Here is a 22,985-nt window from a genome sequence, read left to right on the forward strand (position 1 = left end):
CTGTCTCCTAGGCAGAATACCTTCTTTTTTTGTCAATAAAGTTATGAATGTTTTGCTTCATGCTTTCATGTTTCTATTGAAAAAAAAAAAAAAAAGAGGGCAGGTTCTTGCCCTCCCCAACACTGCCTGACTCTTGTTCCCTTAAAATGTCAACTCTGGAATGGTGACACATTTGCTCCTATGACAAGTGCTCAAGTTGTATTTTCTCCAAGGACTGAGGGTTATGGTTGTACTAGGGTTTTAGGTTTAGTTTGATATAAGGATTAGAATTAAGGTTAGGGATATGTTTTTGGGTAGAATTTGTATTTGGCTTAGCATGCAGATATTTCATGGGAACAATTGTCGTAGGAGCAAATGTCATGGAATCTTTTTGAGTAGCTTTTAAGTGCAATTTTGAATTAAAGTTCAGTGCTGAAGACCAGCATTACATTGTATATTGGCAATTGCTTTTCCTTTCTATTGTCACAAATATTTGAAGCAATTTTCTGATCACCGATTTAACTGTTTTTTCTGTTCTTTTAGCATGTTTTTTGTTGTTCCTTCTAATGATCACATTATAGCAGTAGGATATCACAAATCCATGGAAAATTGTGAGTAAGAGTGCCACTGCAGGATTTTTTTTTTTTTTTTTTTTTTTGTTCCTTTGGTGATTGTGATTAATAAGAGGGTAAATTTGACAAAGTTGACTCTTATTGGAAAAATTCATTGCATTCCTTTGTGTGTGTTTGTGTGTTGTGTGTATGCATATGGTTTTCTTTCAGCATATACATGGAGCGGAGTCTAGTCAACCATGAACAGATCTGGGCCCTCTCCAGCAAGCATGAGAAGGCCATGTCAACTCAACTGTCGCCACCGATGCAGTCTCCTCTGTCCGATGATGGTAGTCTTGCCAACAGTCCAAGTAAGAACTAGATTCCATCTTGTCTGTGTTCCAAGACACTGTACAAGTCAAAAGATGAGACCTTCACCCATCATGTGACCAAGAAATTTTCATACACTTCTGATGGTTTTATGTCAGTTACCTTGTGGACAATATACCCCTCCCCTGACCCTAATCCTAATCTAAAACCAATTCCTGACCCTAACCCCATGAGAGAGCAATATCAACCTAGCTGTCACCACCGATGCAATCTCCTCGAGTCAAAAGATGAGGCCTTCACCTATCTTCTGACCAACAAATTATTGTACACTTCTGATGGTTCTTGGACAATTACCTTCTGGACAATTACCCCTTCTCCTGTCCTTAAATCCTAATCCTAATCTAACCAAATCCTGACTCTAACCCTCTAACTCTAATCATAATCGTGAACCTGATACCTGATCCTATCACTCACAGGTATAGTCAGGAGGGGGTGGGGTATTGTCCTTTGGGAGTAATTGTCCTGATACACTTCTGGTGAATGCAGGGAATTTGGTGAGGACAAAATGTGTTGATCTTGTGATGCATTGGGGAATGAAAATACTTTTTTTTTTTTTTGGTGGGGGGGGGGGGGTGATGATTTAGCTTTATCTGTAGGTCTTCATGTGGGTTCAGAAACTTGTATTTTCAGGTAATCATTTTAACTGCTTCATTTTTCTCAGTTTCTTACCCAGGCATTGATGGCAATATCTCATGGTCTTCTCCTGGGGTATCTGGTAATATTTCTGTCTGTCTGTCTGTCTGTCTGTTTCTCTGTCTCTGACTGTCCCTCCCTCTATTGCTTTCTTTCTTTCAGCATATCTATCTTTGTATAAATTCATATGTATATCCGTGCTTATATAGTTATATGCAGGACTGATGCTGTTACTTGTGTGTATGTGATATGGTTCCATGACATTTGCTCCTTTGACAATTGCTCCCATGAAGTGTCTGCACACTAAGCCAAACATAAAACCTATCGACAGACGTAACCCTAACACTAATCGTAATACTCACATCTAAACCTAAAACCCTATCACAACCCTAACCCTAATCCCAAGCCTGGAAAAAATAAGACCAGAGCAACTGTTGCAGGAGCAAATGTCGTGTCGCCATGTGTTGTTGCTCTCTGCTATTTTCTCCAATACCTTTGAGTTTTCCATTTCTTTTTATGTTGCGTCTATTGACTTTGAGAATGATATGCGCCTCTGAATGTAGTCACTTGACATTTTGTCTCATTTTCTTTTTATCACAATCTCTTTGTCTCCCTCCTTCTGCTGCTCTAAGTAATGGCCGACTACTTTTGCCCTTGATACTTTGATATTGTTGCCATCACTGCATGTTCTGTATTCTTTTTGTGTCTGCGTATTGGGTGTTTTTTCATTACTTTCCATTTGTCACTTGATTTGTTTTTCCTTCAGTCTTCAACGACACATCTTCATAAGTGTTACAAGTCAGTGAATAACTTGCTTATGATTTGGCTCTCTCTCTCTATTTCAGCTTTTCATGTTTGATATGTAACACCAATTCAAATGACTATGATTCGTTGAATGTTATAAATTGGTTATATGGATCCTAGTCAAATGATTGGCTGAGAGCAATCACATGACCAGTCTTTAATTTTTACCATCGACCGTGTACTTATGACTGGTGCTAACAACCGCTCAGAGATGAATGACTGTGGCTTGCCGTAATAATTTCAATGATATCAGAATTGCATAATGTAGCAATGCATATTCAGTCAGTTTCATGCTCCATCACCTACTTACTGTAAACAAGTTCAGTACCAGTGTGTTTGGGGCTTTCCTTCAGACGTCTTGGCTTTTTCAAAAGCAAGTGCCATATGAAGCTGATTGGTATTTACCCATAAAATAAGGTTAATGGAAAATAGTTCATAGAACCATTTTATAAAGCAAACAGCGCAAAGGTTTAAGTTCAGGACGCTAGTGGAGATGCAGTGCACTCGGGTATTCACAATGTTGTGCAACATGCACTCCACTGTGCCTCATTGCATGTTACATCATTGTAAATACCCTTATAATAGTGTGCTGCATCTCCACTGTGCATTATTTGTACATTATCCTAGGTGCTGGGAGCTCTGGAAGGGGTACATTTGGTGGCCATATGATGGTTGTTGGTAATCGCATTGAGCCTGCCTTCTGTGAAGACGAGCCGCCAGCTGCGCCCAGCAGCACTCTGCCAGAAGGGGAAGATAGGACACCATCTGAAGATGCAGGAATAGAGACCGCCCAACTCCCAGTCAGCCCAAGGTTAGAGGATGTTACATCTCTCTACTTATTCCTTCTGAAGTAGCTCCTACAGATTTGATTCAGGGATATATCGATACATCTGGCTTTGATGGCATTCCTGTTTCAATACCATCTGTCAAAGACTTAATATGCAATTGAAACAATTCATTATTTGTTTTGATTTTGAAAGTATGCTTGATTTAGACTATCCACAGTTTGCTTGAGAGTGCCATTCCACGCCATGTTCAAGTTTACCTTATCAGGCTAACTGAATGGTGGTTGATTACCTTCAGATGTCATCAATTCACCAGACTCACCAAGTCTAACGCATTACGCATGAGACTCACTAAGGGGTCTTTCACATGTTCATATGTCTGACTAGCTTTTTCTCACACCTCACAAAAACAAATAAACAATACCCCCAAAAACAAAACAAAAAAACACAAAACAAAACAAAACAAAACAAAACAAAAAACAAACAAAGTAAAACAAAATTAAAACATTGATTTCCAACCTCCACAAAATTCACATTGTGGGGGAAATTATGTTTTACATCTCCCCTAAATATCCTTTGACACCCAATCAAATCAAATCAAATCAAATCAGATCAAGGTTTTATCCTTCACATTACATTATTTTAGCCTTATGATAACCAAGCAACAATGATTTGGTCAGAGAAAGAGAGTTACAGCTGGATGTAAATTATTGACCAAAAACATAACTATATGAAAATTTAAGTTGTGAGGTGAAGACATCAAGCCCCTTTAACTCTGGTGTGTGTTTTTGACGCAATATCACTGTTTGATGAAAGTATATGAAACTTATTATACCATCAGTTTCTCATTCTGGGCCTGACTTTGATGACACACCTACCATTCTGTTCCACTGATTCTGTTCTCTACTCTTTGTATTGAATTCAACTGCAACATGATGTGGAATTGCGCTTCGATGTAAATAAAAATGTTGTGTGTTCTTTGTTTGGATATCATCATACAGAGCAGAGATGAATAAGAGCAAACGAACTCTGCGAGGAGCATGGCTCAGCTACTGGGAGCAGTACCTAGGTCAGTCTTTCATGAATTAATCACTTGTTTGTTTGTTTTTTATAGGTGCAGTGACTGAGATAATTGTAATGCTTTATCTCTCCCAATATATGCCTGGCTGTTCCAACTGCTGCATAGCTAATTATGCTGAGTTTGTATGTACTTTATCTGCTGAAGCTGTTATGGCATTATTATTTGAGACATGAGATGACATCAGAAATGAAATTTTGTATCAACAGACAGTATACATTATCTTATGTTGCAATATCCTCAAGGCTTATTATGAAAAAAAGAATTTGTCTTTTATCAGCACTGAAAAAAAAAGTCAGATTATTACTGCTAGTAAGTTTTATGCTATGATTGTCATAGAATTTGTAGTAGTATGTTAATTGTCCTGTCCTATCATCAGAAACCTCCCATGAGAAGCTGTAAGAATACTAGCTGGCACACAAACATTCAAATAGGAGAATTGACTTGTGAGTTTAGACACATTCAAGTGTGTGGTATATAGGGCATTAGAACACACAAGGTCAATTTAATTTTTTACTTTGAATAGATATCAAAGTTCATATTTTTAAATTTTGGCAGATTTCCTCACATGCAATATCAGTGACTATACTAGGGTATTGTGTTGATGGGTCACACACCCCTATATATTTGGTCATATTAATAATGATATCATAAAGCACATTTTCCTTGTACATATCTAAATGTGAGATTTATTTATGTAGATGTTTGTAGATTAAGGATTTCTTTCATGTGAGATTTATTCTATAGTCTTTTGCATCCTTACAGCTCGGAAGGAGCATGATAACTCACTGCACTTCTGTCAAATCAAGCTGCAAACATTTTCAGGTAAGGAGCGACAAAGTTTGTTTTTGTTTTTGTTTTTTCTCTCAGATGAATGACTATTATGAGATACACTTTGTGCCATATATTTCACAACTATAATATTTCACGAATTGTCACTTTGTGAGTGATTGAATTTGCCAGTGATTTATTTCACGTTCAAGAACCACAGCAAAGTAAAGAGAAACAAGGAGAAATGTTACTTTATGATTTCTCACCATGAAGACAATATACATTGCATTGATTTGTTTTATTGGACACAGTAGTTTTGTGAGCTGTTTATATTACAAATATCAGCTGACTTACCAAAGTTGCAAAATAAAGCATCACAAAAGATATACCTTACTTACAGTAGTCTTCTTCATAAAGTTCTGCGATTGTTTGTGCCAAAGCAAGAAAGTTGGTGACATCCTCACATTTGATTGGCTGACACAGGGGCCCATTCTTTTGAGATATCATCGGATGTCAATAAATGGATCTAACTTTGGAAATATTGTTAGATACAATGTATGTCCTCTGCTTTTTATCCAAGCAATTTGAGATATCAATGGATATAATGGATATATGGATATAACTTTGGATATATTGTTGGATATATGTCCATCACTTTTTATCTTAGCAGTTTGAGTTATCAATGGACATGGATGTATGGATATACATTTAGGTTACATCATGGGATATGTCCTTATCTTTTTCATAAGCAATGCTTGGCTGCTCTAACGTGACCAGTGCCAGTATTTTTTTATTTTTTTATTTTTTGGTGCTTCTGTGCAAGAGCATGTGCATATACAACTAGTTTAATTGCTTTGTCAAGTAATTTTGGAGCAGGATTTGGCCCCATCCCTGATTTCTAAAACTTGATTTGGAAAGAGATGCTCCTTCAATGCAGGAAAAAACAAGGAAAAAAAAAAGGCTTGGCAAGTGTCATTTATGATAGCTCCAGTAGGTTTCAAGTTTATTTTTAGTTTTTGTCATCTCAATCAATAACATATGCGCATAATATACACGAAAGTAAGGAAATATCAACATATTAAGTAATCAATAAGAAAGGGTGTATGTGATACTTTTGATGAGGATTGCAGAAGTAGGCTTTTAAGTGATAAATTAATTGGAGGATGGAGATGGGGGGAAACACTGAAAATTATGGCTTGTAGTACTGGGTATATATTGTTAACATGTATTTGTATTTGCACATTGCAAACATACGGAATCCTATCATTAAGTTTTCCGGAAGTTGAATGTGTCAAATATAAATACATGATATTTCGTGTACTTGTTTCTCTGTACGTGTGTGATGATGATGTTGCAGTGGAGTGGAAATCATATGTATGCCATCAGCTGGTATATTTTCCTTGGCCAAGACACGGTTACCCCTGTTGAATTCTGTGGTTGAACATACGTGGTAGGAAACTGTTTGTCATGGCGTTTCATTGGTAAAGTCGAAGTTATCTCTGGAATTGTAGCCCCCATTGCAAGATTATAACTGATTAGTAGACGGGTGCAATGTACAGGTACACCCAGCTTTACACAGGCAAGCTATGGTCCAGCACAAATGAAGTCAGGTGCTGATTTCATCAGCAGTCCTCCTTTTTTAGCTTGTAGTTGCAGATCAAAATGTGCTGCCTCCCAAAATCCAAAATGCTAAATTTCACTTTCCACCTCATCTGTGTCCTGCGACTTGAAATCCCCTTCCACCGTAGGGCACACCAATGGAGTGAAGGCGCTGTGTATGATGCCCAATGAAAACTCCTTCCTGAGTGCCAGCAAAGACAAGAAGGTGAAGATCTGGTCCCTGCGGAACTTCGGAGATGGAACCGCCAAGTCGAGCAGCTCACTGACGTACCACCATCACCGCAAGACGGTGTTTGCCGTGGACTACCTGGAATCGCAACGCCTGGTGGCGTCATGCGATGGCAATGTTCATGTAAGAAAGCTTTTGCTCCCATGTCAGCTGGTAGACTATGGATCCCAATTTTTTTTTTTTTTTCTTCCGATATCCTAAGATTTTAGTCTGTGCATATGTCATCAGTGGTACCAGAGGCATCATGCTTTTAAGTTTGGCAACTGTTCTTTAACACGAAATGTTTGCCACAAAAGATGAAATAGATAATGTGATAGATAGATAGATAGATAGATAGATAGATAGATAGATAGATAGATAGATAGATAAATAGAGAGAGAGACAGGGTAACATGTCAATATGTACCTACCCATATCCCACATTTTAATGTTGTATGGCCAAGTCTATATTGTGTATAAATGTTTTTCACCCATTTTGGCGTCTTCCTATTTGCATTTTTTACATACAGTTGCTGTATACAAAATGAAGCTGTGATAGCAGGCTTATGGATCACCTTACCAAAATATGACACCCAGTGAGATAGACCTACATTTCTTTAGATTGTTTGTTTCTTTGTTGTTGTTTTCTATGCTGCATTTTATGTAATGATGATCTTACCCATCTGCACTTGTTTCAGTGGTGCAGCATGCTTCAAGGAATCCTTTCTCTTGTTACAAATTTACCATCAATGAGCTGTGGCATTCTGTCTTTCTTTATGTTAGCTATCCTTGTTTGCAATGTCTCTGTCATATATTGCTGTGATTTTTTTCTCAGTTTTCTGTTTTAATCATCCCCAACAAGGATGACATGTGGTGACGGATGTGTAAAGAAAGCATGTTTGAAAATTTGGCTTGAGATAGCGCAGTCAGGATATACACTGTATGCAGTGAACAATAGTAGATAAGATGTGAGGTAATAGCAGATGCCTTTGGACTCTTGTTTTTCCCTTTTCAAGACCATGCTTTTAATTTTCGACCTACCATGAGAAAGGTTTTAATCTTCCCTGTCTCTTTCCAAATAGGTGTGGGACCCGATGAATGGGGCAGCAGTGCGAGGCTATGACCTAAGCCGCAATGCGCCTAGCTGCATGGAGGTAATGCCTGCCCCCAGCCCCTGTTTGATGGTCTCCTCAAGTGATGCTGGAGTCTGCCTCATTGACACCAGACACGGAGGGGTGCAGCATGAGATACGTGTGGCCTCTGGGTCTTTGGGTAAGATGGCAATCCATAGACAGGGTCTCCAGCTTAAAGGGATGGTATATTATTGGTTGAGATGAGGATTCAGCTTTTAATTTTTTTGCAAGATACATAGAAACCACTTTATGAAATGTTGAAGAGCAGACAATTCTATGAGGAATTCAAATTTCATATGATGAAAATTGATTTTGAAATGACTGGGATATTAAAAAAAACAAAGTAAAACAAAATGATCCTAATAAAAAGTGGGTCCCACCTTTAGTTAGGATTACTTTGTTTTGGATATCTCAGCCATTTCAAAACCAAATTTCATCAAATAAACTTTGAATTCCTTTTACAATTATATGGTCTCATGTATTTCATAAGAGGTTCCTCATAGTCTCAAAAAATGATCATCAAAAAATGTTAGAAACCTGTAGTTCCATCCCATCCAAAACTTTACCATCCCTCTAAAAGGTGTCAAAGTCTCTCGTGTACATCCTTAGTCTGATGGAAGCCATGGATCGGCTAGCCTTTTGACAAGGCCTCGTGGCTGAAGATTGAGACTAACTCACCACACCGAGCACTGCGAGAAACTGGTGAATGCGAGACCGAGTGGCGCAGCCACGAGGCCTTTTGAAACCTGGGTTTTTTCCCCTACCACCTCCCGACGAAGGCAAATATGAATTATTCATTATATTCATGAGTCAGATCACAGTTGATATGCTAATAAGGACGTGTCAACGCTGGCAATGTACTGTAGGCATGCCAGGCGGCAGCCAACGCAGGCTGGATACGGATGAGCGAGCCGCCGACATGCATACTTTTGCGTATTCATTAGATGTGATGGCGTGGTGAGCAATGCGGTCCCTGATTGGCCGCTACCCTTTTTGGTAGGAGAATCGGCGAGAAACAAGGCTCAAGATAAGAAATTCATGTCAGGTTTCAAAAGGCCTCGCGGCTGCGCCGCTCAGTCTCGCATTTACCCATTCTCTCGCAGTCAGTCTCTTTTACAGCCACAAGGCCTTGCCAAAAGGCTATGGATTGGCTAAACTCAGTCACATGATTGAAAAACACTGACGCATGTATCAAAATCTTGTTAGAACCCACAATGTAATAACAAAAGCTGAAGCAAGAGGTGATTGCCATGATCAAGCCACAATTTTATTAATTTCCTGGATGTTTATGCCAATTCAAGCCAAGTGCAGGTGTTAAATGAAATAAAGAGAAGATTCATTCATTTGATAAATGCTATGAAAAGGGTCACCACATATTTTCACAAAAGAGTTTATATGTTTAAAGTCCACAGGATTGTATATGAAACGTATAAAAAAGATCAGGGATTAATAACTTTATGATTGTGGCTTCCCTTTTGGGCAAATCATAATCACCAAGTTATGAATTCGTGATTTTTTTTTAAAGGGATTAATTACTTGGTGATTATGGCTTCCCTTTCGGGCAGATCATCACTGTAAAAATGAAAATTTTCACGGTGTTGAAATTTTGGTGTATTTCACACAACGAAAAGCTAGCGCAAAAATTAAAGCATGCAAATATTTTTGCTTATTGATTTGTACCCCTACCAAATGTGTGGATTCTGTGGAATTAAAAACATGCAAAATTCATCTTACCCCATCCAGTGGGAAAAATTACTTGCACGAAAATGTCCACTTTTACAGTATTTTGATTGCATTACAAGTCAAGTTTAATGTGAAAGATTTGTCTTTATAAGATTTAATCTCAAAAAGGAAATGCAAGTGTATGTGATTGTTAGTGATGTCACTGGTTCATGAAATTATGTGAAAATGCGAGTATTATGGTGGTTTTAGCTGATTTTGATAGAAGTTTCCATTGTTCTATAAAATGTTGCTTTATCCTACTAATGTTAGTCATGTTGTATAGCATCACCTTTTTTGCATCTACGCCAGTCGAATAACGAAACTCCAGACGACCTCGAGTAGGGTGTGAAAGGATTTATTGAACCAGGCCCGAGACACTCGGGTGGTGCCATCAATAGAGGGCGTTAACAAGTAATATGAACAAACTGTCTAACAACAATCCCTGGCGTGACTGCCTTTTTTCTTCTTTCTTTCTTCTTCTTTCTTTCCTTCTTGTTAAATCGATCAATATAAAACAAGAAATACTGATAACACAAACGAACACACACCATTGGGCTTATAAACTACCCATAAGGAGTGGACTATAACCATTTAACTTACCATGCCTAAATTGGATACATTCATATCCTGCTGATCGTGAAACCGCAACACTGATTACCTTCATTATACAAAAGGCAGTGCATGGGTCTAAAATTGCACTCAACAAAAGAAAACTCTTCAACATAACATTGTTCCTGCAGACAATTATATCAATATACACTCATCGATTTCTTATTAAGATCAAGATATAATAAGGGTATATAGATTAAAACATATACATTGTATCACAAAAATAAAACCAGCATTGTCTTTACAATCATTCTGACCATTAAAATCATTACCATATGTGATGGTTAACCAACACAATGTGTAGACTTCACACCATGTATAATATTTATATAATCATACACTCAAATCATCCTGATCACATCTTCTATATCCCCTTCCTCGCCAAATTAAAAACTGAATAGGGATAACTACAACGTGTACTCTACTATCCTAAATAACAGGGCCCGCGTATGCGGCACGTCCTAACAAGGCAAACTAATCTAATATAAAAACTGCAGTCACATAATGAAAAGGTAATCAAACTAACGCTCTAGGAGAGAGTACCACGTAAACAATGAAAGATTTGTTATTTTCACAGTACCCTGAAAAAATATGAACATGCCTACAAAATAGGCAGGAACTTGCATGGGGATCAAATATACTGGTAACCAATGGAACAACAGCGTACAACTACACTGTATCACAACCATCTAACAAAAACAGTGGTAGATCAATGGACCTGAACAGAACCATCTAAATTTCAAGAAATCACTATCCAAAATAATATAGACTTGATCACATACACGGGCCAAAATAAACATGATCCGTATATATCCATATGGCCAGGTTATTCATGTAGTACTCACGTGACCATCTATACAATAAAACACAGGCTTCAAACTCATTGCTACTTAAACATAATCATTAAATGACTATGACTCTGGGGACTACATGTAGTCCAATAACATAAGTACTGACAAGTTACCTATGAATTTGACTATCAATAAACAGTATCACAAAATAAACTGGTCAACGAGAAGTTCTCATAACCACAAGGGGGTCCATCAGAACAGCTCAGAGCCACGTTCAGTGCGAGGGTGGGTATCACCATAAAAAAACAACTGAAACTATAAATGAAGTGTCAGGTTAGCTGCAAAACCTGATCATGAAATCATTTGTTTTATAATGACCGAATTGGCACAATCTTCTGTAATTTCGATAACAGATATCACTAAACCACCATATAAAACAACACCAAAATATATGGCAAGTGAGAGAATAATTTGGCATAATAGCACCAACAAAAATTATTGACCCCAAAATATTCCTCAGGAAAACAGGCAACCTCATGCCGGTGGCTCAGATGGGTATACCAAACACATGTACCTGCAACTTCTAATACAAGCAGTACTTAGCCATAAGATAAATAAACACATTCCACAAAATATTACACTTGTCTTAGTACACAAAGCTGAAAGCTGAATAGTGTATTCAACTATTCATACTAAAACAACATCTTGTTCTTAAGATAAAGTTATCATTATCCATAAAAAAATCTTCGATCCTGAATAAAGAGTGGAAATGGGAACAAAAACAAATAATTACACTTCACTCGAACAGTGTAACTCGTACATGTGTACTATTACCTTGCACATAATGCTACCCTTAGTATACATTGTGAAAGGCATACAATCATCAACATATCAACATAAATAACTAAACACCATTTATCATTCAAATACTCTATCACAACAATCAAGATTAACATTACAATCACAACCTCTTATATTTCTCCTTCCCTACTTCTTTCTTTATACTATCATTACATCATACTAAAAATTTATAATCAATCATTACACAACCTTTCACTTCTCCTTCCCCAATTCTCTCCGTATACCATTATTACTATTACAATCATTATAACTTTCTTTCACTTCTCCTTTCCTACTTCTTTCATTACTAACTTTAAAATCAAAACTAACATTAAAATCACAACCTCTTATATTTCTCCTTCCCTACTCCTTTCCTTATACTATCATTATATATATATTAATTTCAATCATTACACAACCTTTCACATCTCCTTCCCCAATTCTTTCCATATACTATTATCATCATTACAATCATTTTAACTTCCTTTCACTTCTCCTTTCCTACTTCTTTCCTTACACATTCATTAATGTTACAATCATTACAATACAAATACAAACGTACATGTACTATCAAATACAATCATAACACAACTTCTCTTTACTTCTCATTCCCGTATTTCCTTCTACATACAATCATGACTATTAAAATCACCATCAAAACTAACCTCATTTTCCTACAACAATTTAATACTTACTTACATCATTAATAAAATCATTTAAACTTCATTTTTAATTCAGTTCCATTCAGCACCTTCTTACATCATTAATACTTCAGTGTGTGCATATAACATACCATTATACATGTACAATGGTACAAACTGTAACACATCTCAATTATCACACTTCTCTTCACCTTTTTACCAGCTAGTTCCCAAATTACAAACAAACAATATTACTCAACTAACAATATCTAACTTCATACTTAAAAACCTAACATTAGATTATAATTAAAAAACACAATCATTCATATAACCATTAATCATCACATTTCATTCTTCCTCTTCCCCTGTCACAACAAATAACAAAGACAACAAGAAGACAAGACAACGACAAGCAAGGAATATGTGAAGGACATACTGTGGCAGAGCTCAAGATACACATTAAATCAATAGTTCACAAAGAATTAACATCAACATAATGTCCATCTGATTTCCGGAAAAAAAAAATGTGTGTATCACAGATTGGAGAAATTACAGCGGCTCCTTGGTGATTCCATCATAGTCTGGAGCTTGATTTCCAAATGCTCATCACGAATGAATTATTAAGACAAGCGAAGCCACAGCGACTGATGAAGACATAGAAACGAGAAGAACGCGACAAGAACACGATGAGGATGTAGACAAGACGTCAGGTACAGATGACAGCGAGATCCGTGGCAATCCACACATCGCTTTGTGTGGTGGAGCGGGGAAACTGCAGAACATACTGATGGCTGACATATCCGAGGCTGGAGAAGATGAACATCCCAGGACTGCTCAACCGGATGACGAACAAAATCTCAGCTCACGAGTAAGATGAAGGACACTCAGGTGATGAACGTGCACAGAGGGATATGAAGACAGGACAGAATACAACGATGTAGGTGGAGACGGTACAGGAACGGTGAGGGGACAGCAACCGCAACGAGCCAGAACAGTGCTGCGATGCCGGAGTCGGGGAGCTGCTCGCATACATGTCCGCGTGCATGTGATGCACACGGCCACAGCATCAAAGTACACATCTCGCCAAGAATGCTTGGACTGCAGGCAAGCTACAACTGGAGGCTGGTGGAGGTTGTGCATCTGGCTGCCGACCAACAAACACGGGAACGGGTAGGGACGTCACTCACACAGTTCACATAAAGGTCACATAAAACACAAGGTTGGTGTGCGACGCTTGCGTGCCACTTCGTCGGTACGCGAAGCTCGGTGCGCCGGTGCGCCGGTGGACCCGGGCCTGGTCCACCACCATCACGGTGGAGGGGCTGCGCCTGTGTGTCGGCACATGTGCGCACGTGTATTATACGTGGGACTATCCAGTCACAAGGTTGGGACACCTACCCGACGTTATCACAACAAATGACATGCTGAACGTCTGACCTCAAGGCTTGAGCGAGGTTCCGTTGATTCCTGGTTAGTTACGCGTTCTAAAATGGGTCGTTGCGTTGATCCCGACGCTGCCACCACGCCAGTCGAATAACGAAACTCCAGACGACCTCGAGTAGGGTGTGAAAGGATTTATTGAACCAGGCCCGAGACACTCGGGTGGTGCCGTCAATAGAGGGCGTTAACAAGTAATATGAACAAACTGTCTAACAACAATCCCTGGCGCTACATGTCTTTGTGTGTGCGTGTGTGTGTTTTGCGTGCGTTCACCTGTGCTTTTGCATTTACCGTTCTGTCATCTTCCATCTGCAGTTCCTTCCTGATATGAACGATTATATATACATTTTCTAGGTTTGATCCGCTGCATGGCCATTAGTCCAGATGGGTACACACTGGGGGTGGGGCTCTCCTCGGGAGTGCTCTCTATGGTGGACCTAAGGACTGGACTTTTACTGGGAGGATGGCAAGCTCACATGGGTGAGATCTACCAGGTGAGGCACAGTGTGAAGCTCATCTGTAAGGTTGTGTTGCTACTGTGGTATTAACTAGTTAAGGACGAGTCCCAAGTATACTCGTGCAAGTGTCCAGTGGCAGATCCAGAGGGGGGCGCACCAGGCGTGCGCCCCCTCTTTATTTTTGGTTTAAACAAAATAGATAAAAAAATTATAGAGGATGCATGTGCCCCCTCCTTTAATTTTGCAAAGGCGCCTCCCCTTTACAGAATTCCTGGATCCGCCCCTGATTGTCTATGGGAAATGTGTGTTGTAGCAATATCAGCCCGTCCTCAATGGGGGTCAGGATGGTGCATTGTTTGTTTTGTTTTGTTTTTTTTTGGTTTTTTTTAAACTGGGATGTGGCACCTGTATGTCCTTGTGCTTGACACTTTCTTAACAATGCTATATGGATTGGTACCTTGCCATAGGTGCCCACCTGAAAATGTGGTTGAATGTAGCATAATGTGTACCATAGAGTGGGCAGCTGGATTGCAACACTTCCCCCAGGGTATGGAGTGAGTGCACTGAAGATTCAGGAGTCATTCATGTCAATACATGTATTCATAAGATACAGCAGTTTGTAATGATGTTGTTTTTGTAGTAACTGTGACTTTTTTATTATTATTGTTGTTGCCATTGTTATCATTATTATTATAATCATCATCATCATCAGTAGTATATTAGTACATGTATGTAGGAGTAGCAGTTGAGTAGTGGACATGTTTTATTGTCAATTTATTGCATCTACTGGCATTACAAAAATAGCGATGCGATAACAAATGTCATGTGTTCTTGTCTGTATGATAGCTCACTCTGACCAAGGAGGCGTGTGAAACCTTGGCCTGGCTCCGGACACTTTTTATGATTCTGTGTGTGTGTGTGTGTGTGTGTCCATTGCATCTCATCAGCCATATTTCAGAATTTGTGGTTCATTTTTTTTTTTCTGGCAGATCAAAGCCCATGCAAATCACACATTCCTGACAACATCTGTGGACCACAGCATGATTCTATGGCGAGAAGACAGTACCAAGATCTGCAACTTTAGAGGTATGAACTCTTTAACTGCTTCCTTCTTAACAGTGATCACAAAAATGAAAGTTAGTGCAGTGGTTCAGGTGAGCCATCGGGTCATTTCAAGTTCAGTGCTGGTGCTGGTACATATTGGTGCTCAACACAAGCACTAACGATTATCCTTAACTTGAAATCAATGTTCGTTAACAGATTGACCTCAGAATTATGATGCAGTTCCGATTACTTGTGTTGGGCCCAATGGTAAATGCTGTCTGCTGAAATGTGCTCCAGTATTCATGTTGGTGATTGATATGCACTTTCCTCTTGGCTAACATCAGCCCCTCAGGATTAACAAATGTGTCATTACAAGTTTGATGTTTTTGTTCACACAGACTTGAAGATGGTGTTAGGGGTCAGTATGATTAACACTGGTTTGGGAGATAAAACCAACATCAGTAGCAAACTTGAAATCACTCAGAGTGATTGCATTATGTCTGTTTTTGTTTTTGTTTTTGTTTTGCCATCCATTGACCACTGTAAAACATGATGTATTCGAGGCATGAAAATTTCGCGATGTGGAGCCGACGGCCTGTCTCGCAGCATGAAATTTTCACGAAATGCCACTGGCATCCAATGCATATTTTGTAGCCAAGAAATTTCGCATGCATTTTAATTTTGCGAATATTGGCACTCGCGAAATTCACGAAATTAAAATGCACACGAACATTCCTCCTTTTACAGTATCAGTTTTTATCAAACTTGTCAGGAATCAGTCTTCAGGGATAGGTGAAGCAAAGCTGTTAAAATTGGGCATGGGACCGAAGGATAGGGTCCACAAGGCCCAAAAATGTGTGGATTTCAAAAACCTCTTGTGCAGATCCGGGACTACTATGGCCTAGTTACATGCATCCATACACTCATAGGAATTATAATTACTCATTACAATGGTGAAGGTGGCCTAGTTTGGCAACTGAGATGATAACAATTCTGAGTGGGGCCCAGTAGTTGAAGTTGACATTTAAATCTTTTATTCTACGATTTTGATACCACATTTGATTATTGTCAAACTAAAATGGAAACATCCTCTGGGGCAGAGAAAAAAAGATATTCAAATAATGTGAGAAAAATGCTGATGAGCCACTTTTCCATTGCACCACAGGACCTGCTGAACCAGTGCATTGCATTTATCTTGCCGATGAGCAGGTGCTGTCAGCTACTGTAGGGAATCGCATCGGTATCCATACATCCATCAATGCTCAAGTAAGTCATCTCACCACAAGTATTATAAGTGCATGTACATCATGTATGGAAAGGTTTGTGTGTAGGGGGTCTTTGTATATTTTTAATTCTTTGTCCTTTATTTTATAAATCGTGTATGAATTCAATTCAGCATTCACAAGAAAAGCATACGGAACTAGAAAAGTACTTGTAGAGTGCATACCTCCGCCAAGCAGCTCAGACACGGATGCTGAAAATCGCCTAATTTCCCAGTAGAGAAGCCTTCAAGCTCTCACCCGAGCAGAGCACGTGCTTTACTGCGGTATGCAAACCTGAAATACGTGCAGCTTGAACTCCCAAGTTCATTGACCTTATCTGCCAAAAGATTTTTAAAAAGCCCTTAAAAATCCATAGAAATTCCCGGATCACTACCAAAATTGAATCATCTGTTCATTGTGTCATTATTAACTTTTATTGCAAGTTTCAGTCAAATCCGTTTACAACTTTTTGAGTTATTTTGCAAACTGACAAACGAACGCTGATGATCACTTAACCTCCTTCCATGGCGGAGGTAATACAGTGTAAATATCTGTTTTTTTTATGTGAACTTGTGTAGTTGAGTAGTATGGCAACCCAAGTTATGATTTCAAAGTTGTCCTGTAATACAACTTACCTCAGTTACATACATTGTATCCCTTTTGGATGATGTAGTTTTTGTTGTTTTTTTTGTTTCTTGTTGAATTATCAATGTCTGCAGCTGTTGAAGAGATTCAAGTACAATTTCATGAATATGTTGAAACATATCATTATATTTGATGTGTTATCTGCTACGACTTTTGTGTTTCCCTGTTTCCAATGCAGGCTAGTTATTCCAGCAGCAAGCTCCGCCCAGACACATTCAGGGGAGCGATTAGTGCCCTCTCTGTTCTGCCAGTGAGCAAGCTTCTCCTGGTGGCTTCAGATAATGGGAGTGTCTTCCTGCTGGCATGAAGGTTTCTCTCCTGAGATGTCATCAATAGGCAGCTTTAGGTCTGCAACAGTAATCCTACAATGCACCTATTAAGCAACCAAAAAAAAAAAGTTCTGCACATTTGCAAGACAGCTGTTCCCAGTCAATCTGTCATTGTCCAGTCTTTTATAATGGTTCTGGGCCACTTTACCATCTTCTCACAGTCAACAATGCAATATTGATACGCAAAGATAATTCCAAAATCAGGTAGGCTTAAATATTCTCTTGCCATGACACGGAAGAATAGTGAAAGTCTTTAAGGAGCCTTCTGCAGAAGCCTTCTGCACTTGCTTCAAACTGTCATCATGACATCATTCTTGGGGTTTTTCTGATCGCACATGAGGCTGTACTGATTACCCTATGACTTGTACATTATGCACGAATAGCCATATTGGGTGATGATTAGTCTATTGACATCTGTACCTGGCTTTGTAATTTACGAACTTTGAATTATCTACAAAATAAACTAATCCTATAATTTCACAATGAGCACAAGTATATTTCTACTTTTAATATGTCTTATTCTGAATTTGAATGCTACATAGATGTTAAATAAAAAATGAGATCTGTGTTCTTTTGTTGAGTGAATTTACATTTGTCTTCTGCACATTGGAAAATAAAACCTTTACTGGGAGTCCAGTGTTGTCTACTCAAGATTTTGCAGCTGTCGGAATTGTAGGCTAGCTATGCAGAATATTTTATTATAAACAGTGTGCTAAAGATGGAGTAGCTTTTTCTATATTTCACTCAGAGCAAGCATTGTGTCGCACAAAGGAAACAATAACTTTGTATGAATTTGTATGATTATTTGAGAATAATATATTTCATGTGTAGGAATTTATGTTGGTGAACCAAAAGTGGAAAGCAACCCATCATTGAATAGTCCAAAGAATCAGTGTTAATTTCAAAGCCCTCTTATCACAAATGTTGTGTAATGTGCCATGTTATGCGGACAAAAGAGAACAACCTCCTTTGTAAGTAAACTTGTGGAACAACTTGTAGAGAACTCCACATGTGTGTTGTTCAGAAAAAGTCAGTTAGTTCTCATAAATGTGCTCATGATATAGGCTCTTTCAGGTTTTATCTGTTCTTATATGACCCACGATTTGCTCTTGACAAAAGAGGAAGAAAAACAGCAAAGGGTAAATATCCTTTTCTTTGCTGGTATGAGCTAGCAAGGATTTCAAGGGGAATTCCAGACAGTTTTCATAATTTCACATCATGTTGTACATAAATTGACAGCTCCATGTATAGGTTTGTGGAATTTATTGTGGTCCTTGATCAGAGATACCAATCAATACTCTGAAAAACCATCAGCAAATTACACTGAACAAGGATGATGACATAGGAGGCTCACACAATGTAGCGAAGTAATTCCATTACAACACAGCTTGCTTAATGAGTCCACTTGTGTAGAATATTTCCTGCGTGCTTTTTTCTTTTGTTCTGCTTCCTTGAGCCCCCACTTATGTATACCTATGGTGAGGCTACTATGTCATCATTCTTGTTCATTGTGATTTGCTCATTACTTTTAAAACATTCTTATTCCTCTGCCCAATCTGTGCCCAGTATAACCAGTTTATAGAACTTATTCAAATGCAAGTCTGAAAATCATGTGGTCTCCTTTAACTTTGGGGAAGCACAGCTTCATGTCTATGCATGCACCTACAGCTCAAAGATGATCTGTTGTGGTCAGTGATTACCGGTACTGTATACGCCAAATATTTCACAAGGTTTTTATTATCGCAAATTTTGCGAGTCAGGTGCTATTCGCACATTAACAGACACACAAAAATATTGACTCTGATCCCAGCATGAATGTGACATGCATTCATACATTTCTTCATTCAGCGATGTACTCCACGATCGCGAATTTAACCACTCGGGAAATCATCACAAAGTCCTGATTCGCGAAAAATTTAGACTCGCTAAATTATGGCTTATACAATATATTATCGTAATTTTTTCAAGGATTTCATTTTATTTCTTTCCAGTGTTATTTTATCCTGTGCTGTATATTCTGTGATAAAGCTTCACATTAAGATTTAATTTAAAGGAAGTTATTAAATTGTTTTAAAAAAAAGCATGTTCTTCTGCCTTTCAATTTTCTTAGTGTCTCTCCCTGTCAATTTCCATTTCAATGCTAGGTAAGATCTGGTACAGTACTCCCTGCTTAATCAGGCAATGTCTGGCAGAGCATTTCGTACCTGATTAAGCGGAGTACCCGATTAGCTGAAGAGCATTTTCCATTCTTGTCACAGCTATACCACACACTACTACATGTAATAATTGTGCACCTATCTGCACCACATGACAGCATGCCGCAGTATGTCTCTACAGCTACAGCTCATTCAGTGTCATAATAGCCTTTACAGAAACCCCAATTTCTCTTGTAATGGTTTCAAGGAAAATGGCATAAAAACTTTAAGGAATTATAATGTTTTACTGTACCTTCTTGATGACCAACTGCTTAAGGATACCGATACAATGGACTCCTGTTATAACAAAGTCCTTGAGACTGGCAACTTTCTTTCGTTATATCGAAATTTCGTTATAACCGAACAAATAAACAATAAAAACAAAGACAGGATAATGTTGCGGCTTAAATTTTTATTTCGTTGTAACTGGAAACTCGTTATAACCGTGCTCATTATAACGGAAGTGTACTGTAATCAGTAATTCATGCCTAGGCACTACTTTTGTGGGGTTGCCGGGGTTTCATCAACCCCCCTCAACATTTTTTGCGACCATTCTGCCACGCAACATTTTTCGACCGCGCCCCTCGCTGACACCATTTTCGTGAAAATCGGACATATCGTTATGATGCTGTACAACCTTTTATATATGCTTGTCAGACCGAAAATGGCTCAAAAATGTGATTTTGTGTACAAAGTCTATGCAAATAGTTTTCTCACCTTATTCAAAAATAAAAATTAAATGGCTGAAATCAATTAATTTTAGCATAATTATGCTTAAAATAGGTTCTGTAATAAATTTTGTGGGGAAAAAATGAAGAAAAGGGTCGAAAAACAAAGAAATACACAAGAAATTCATAAAATAGATTACATATAAATTAACTTTGATACCAGATTTTTTTTTCAAGTACATTGTTAGGAATGCTACATGGAACAATGTCACAAAAATTGGGATGCCATTAGCTTTATTTTCTGAATTAGAGCAAAATTTATGATTTCACGCATACACGTGTATTAATCAATATGAAATATAAAAAATGAAAAATTCAATTTTTTCTTTTATAGTTTGGTAGATTATGTGACAAGTAATGTATGTGCCAATTTTCAGGGCGATTGCTCGATCGACGGCCGAGATCTCGTCGGAGGGGTTGAATCAACCCTCCCTCGGCCACAGAACAGGCCAAAAAGCCTGGCCTGGTTAGGGTTAAGCAGAGGACAACTATGCGGTACCCAATAAGCTAGTTCATAATTAGCTCATGTACACATTGGTGCAAATGACCTTTCTTTTTTCTCAGTTGGTTAGGCACTTTACTCGTTTTCAAAGTGGCATAGTGCATAAGCTTATGGGCAGCCAAAAGGGCCAAAATTAACATTAACGTCTTTTGTCCTTTTAACTCATCGTCCTTTGTCCTTTTGATGTAACATTAATTCTTACGTTTTTCGTCCTTTTTATTCATTGTCCTTTTTCCGTTTGATGTAATGTTAATTTTGGCCCTTTTGGCCGTCCATATAAGCTTGTTCGACGTAACAATTTATGAATTCATGTTCAAACAATGAACTTGCGTTTAGATCAGGTGATCAGAATACTCATTGTTTTGTGTTGAACGCAATAACAGCCTATTTCCTTTTATATTGCAAAATATCATTCTTGCTGTCAGGTGGATGTGCTGGCAAGCACCATTTACATAAGGATCACATGAATAAACATCGCATCACAGATGCTTATCTCAGTGAATTTACAAACCAAAATGTCTGTTGGTACAAATGACCTTTTTTCTGCTCATGTGCAAAGTAGAATTACAAACTGGTCTATTTCGCGAAGACCACTATTCTTTCTTTTCTGTCAGTGAGAATGCATTAGGTGAAGGCAAGGGCTTCGGGAGTACAGTACATTGCATGTACATGTGTGTGTGTGTTTGTGTGTGTGTTTACTTAGTGCAGTTCCATATTTGCCGATACATGTATATAACTGTATTTTGATTTCGTTAATGTATACATCTATCTTGATCCAGAATCATGGCATACAAATATTCTCCACAACTTTTACACACAAACACACACACACACACACACATAAAACAGGTGGATACTTGCAATGCTTATACCACAACAGTGATGGGTCACAGGCATGATGATCAACATACACACAAGGCCAAGGATGAAATATAACCTCATGTTCATTGACTCTTACGTCTCTTAGTGCAGCAAACATCATAGCAACACGTTGAGATTTGTTACCGGTACGGTACGTGCAGTACCGGTATAAGGGTTTCCAGGTAAAACAGTCATTACGCCAATCATCCTTCCTCGTTCACAAGTTACAAGGATTAGGGGAAAATGACTGACCTCCTAAAGCAAGCTTTGAGGATTCAAGATGCACAAATTTGAGGTTTGCATATCATTGTCATGAATGTACACACATGTACACGTATACGTTTATATAGTGGAGATTAGTGGAGTTTTAAATTGGTATACATGGTAGCTACATGTAAAGTCCATGCATGTGAAAACAAAGAGGTCACCAGATCCAGAATGTTCTAGAAGTGCATATATAATATGTTTGGCTACTGATGAAATGCAGTAGAACACGCTTAATGTTCAAGCACAATTCCCTTTAACCAAATGTCTACATGTAGTCGTGTTTACAGTCATCCCTTTATGTATTACTAGTATGTGTGTGCCTGTACGATACACAGGTGGTCTGTTTGTAATGTAAGAATTATGTCCTGCAAATAAATAGAAAGTGCATTGGGGTGTGTGAAAGTAGCTGAAACTCATGGGTATGCAGCCCTAGGTTGAAGGTAAAAATTACAGAACAGTCAAGAAAGGTTGAAGGGACTTATACAAGCCACAGAAATTATATGAAGTAGGCGGAGTACCCAACACCTTTGGTCTGAGAATTTACCGACTCTCAGGCAACTCGTTTGTCAGTCCTGTGTTACCTCCTGACCCGTTTGTGGAGAAAAGGCCTGGGAGACATATTGCCTGTGGAGAGATGCTTTTCCCCATGTTGGTGGCCGACTCCATTTTTTATGTACATGTGGACATTGCTAATGCACAT

General features: G+C 38.4%; 1 protein-coding gene across 1 annotated transcript in view; it reads left to right on the forward strand.

Moving 5' to 3' along the window:
• LOC140233879 (WD repeat-containing protein 81-like) overlaps window positions 1-21,659 on the forward strand; it is a 35,674-nt gene extending 14,015 nt beyond the window's left edge. The window contains exons 15-25 of the mRNA XM_072313969.1: window positions 762-901; window positions 1,582-1,635; window positions 2,985-3,168; window positions 4,144-4,211; window positions 4,986-5,045; window positions 6,740-6,963; window positions 7,901-8,090; window positions 14,349-14,488; window positions 15,442-15,538; window positions 16,662-16,762; window positions 17,582-21,659. Of these exons, the coding sequence (XP_072170070.1) occupies window positions 762-901; window positions 1,582-1,635; window positions 2,985-3,168; window positions 4,144-4,211; window positions 4,986-5,045; window positions 6,740-6,963; window positions 7,901-8,090; window positions 14,349-14,488; window positions 15,442-15,538; window positions 16,662-16,762; window positions 17,582-17,710 (1,387 nt within the window). The 3' untranslated portion in view covers window positions 17,711-21,659. The remainder of the gene's footprint in view (window positions 1-761; window positions 902-1,581; window positions 1,636-2,984; window positions 3,169-4,143; window positions 4,212-4,985; window positions 5,046-6,739; window positions 6,964-7,900; window positions 8,091-14,348; window positions 14,489-15,441; window positions 15,539-16,661; window positions 16,763-17,581) is intronic.
• The last annotated feature ends 1,326 nt before the right edge of the window (window positions 21,660-22,985 follow it).

Source organism: Diadema setosum, chromosome 1, assembly GCF_964275005.1.
Source record: "Diadema setosum chromosome 1, eeDiaSeto1, whole genome shotgun sequence".
In the NCBI taxonomy this organism is placed as follows: Eukaryota; Metazoa; Echinodermata; class Echinoidea; order Diadematoida; family Diadematidae; genus Diadema; species Diadema setosum.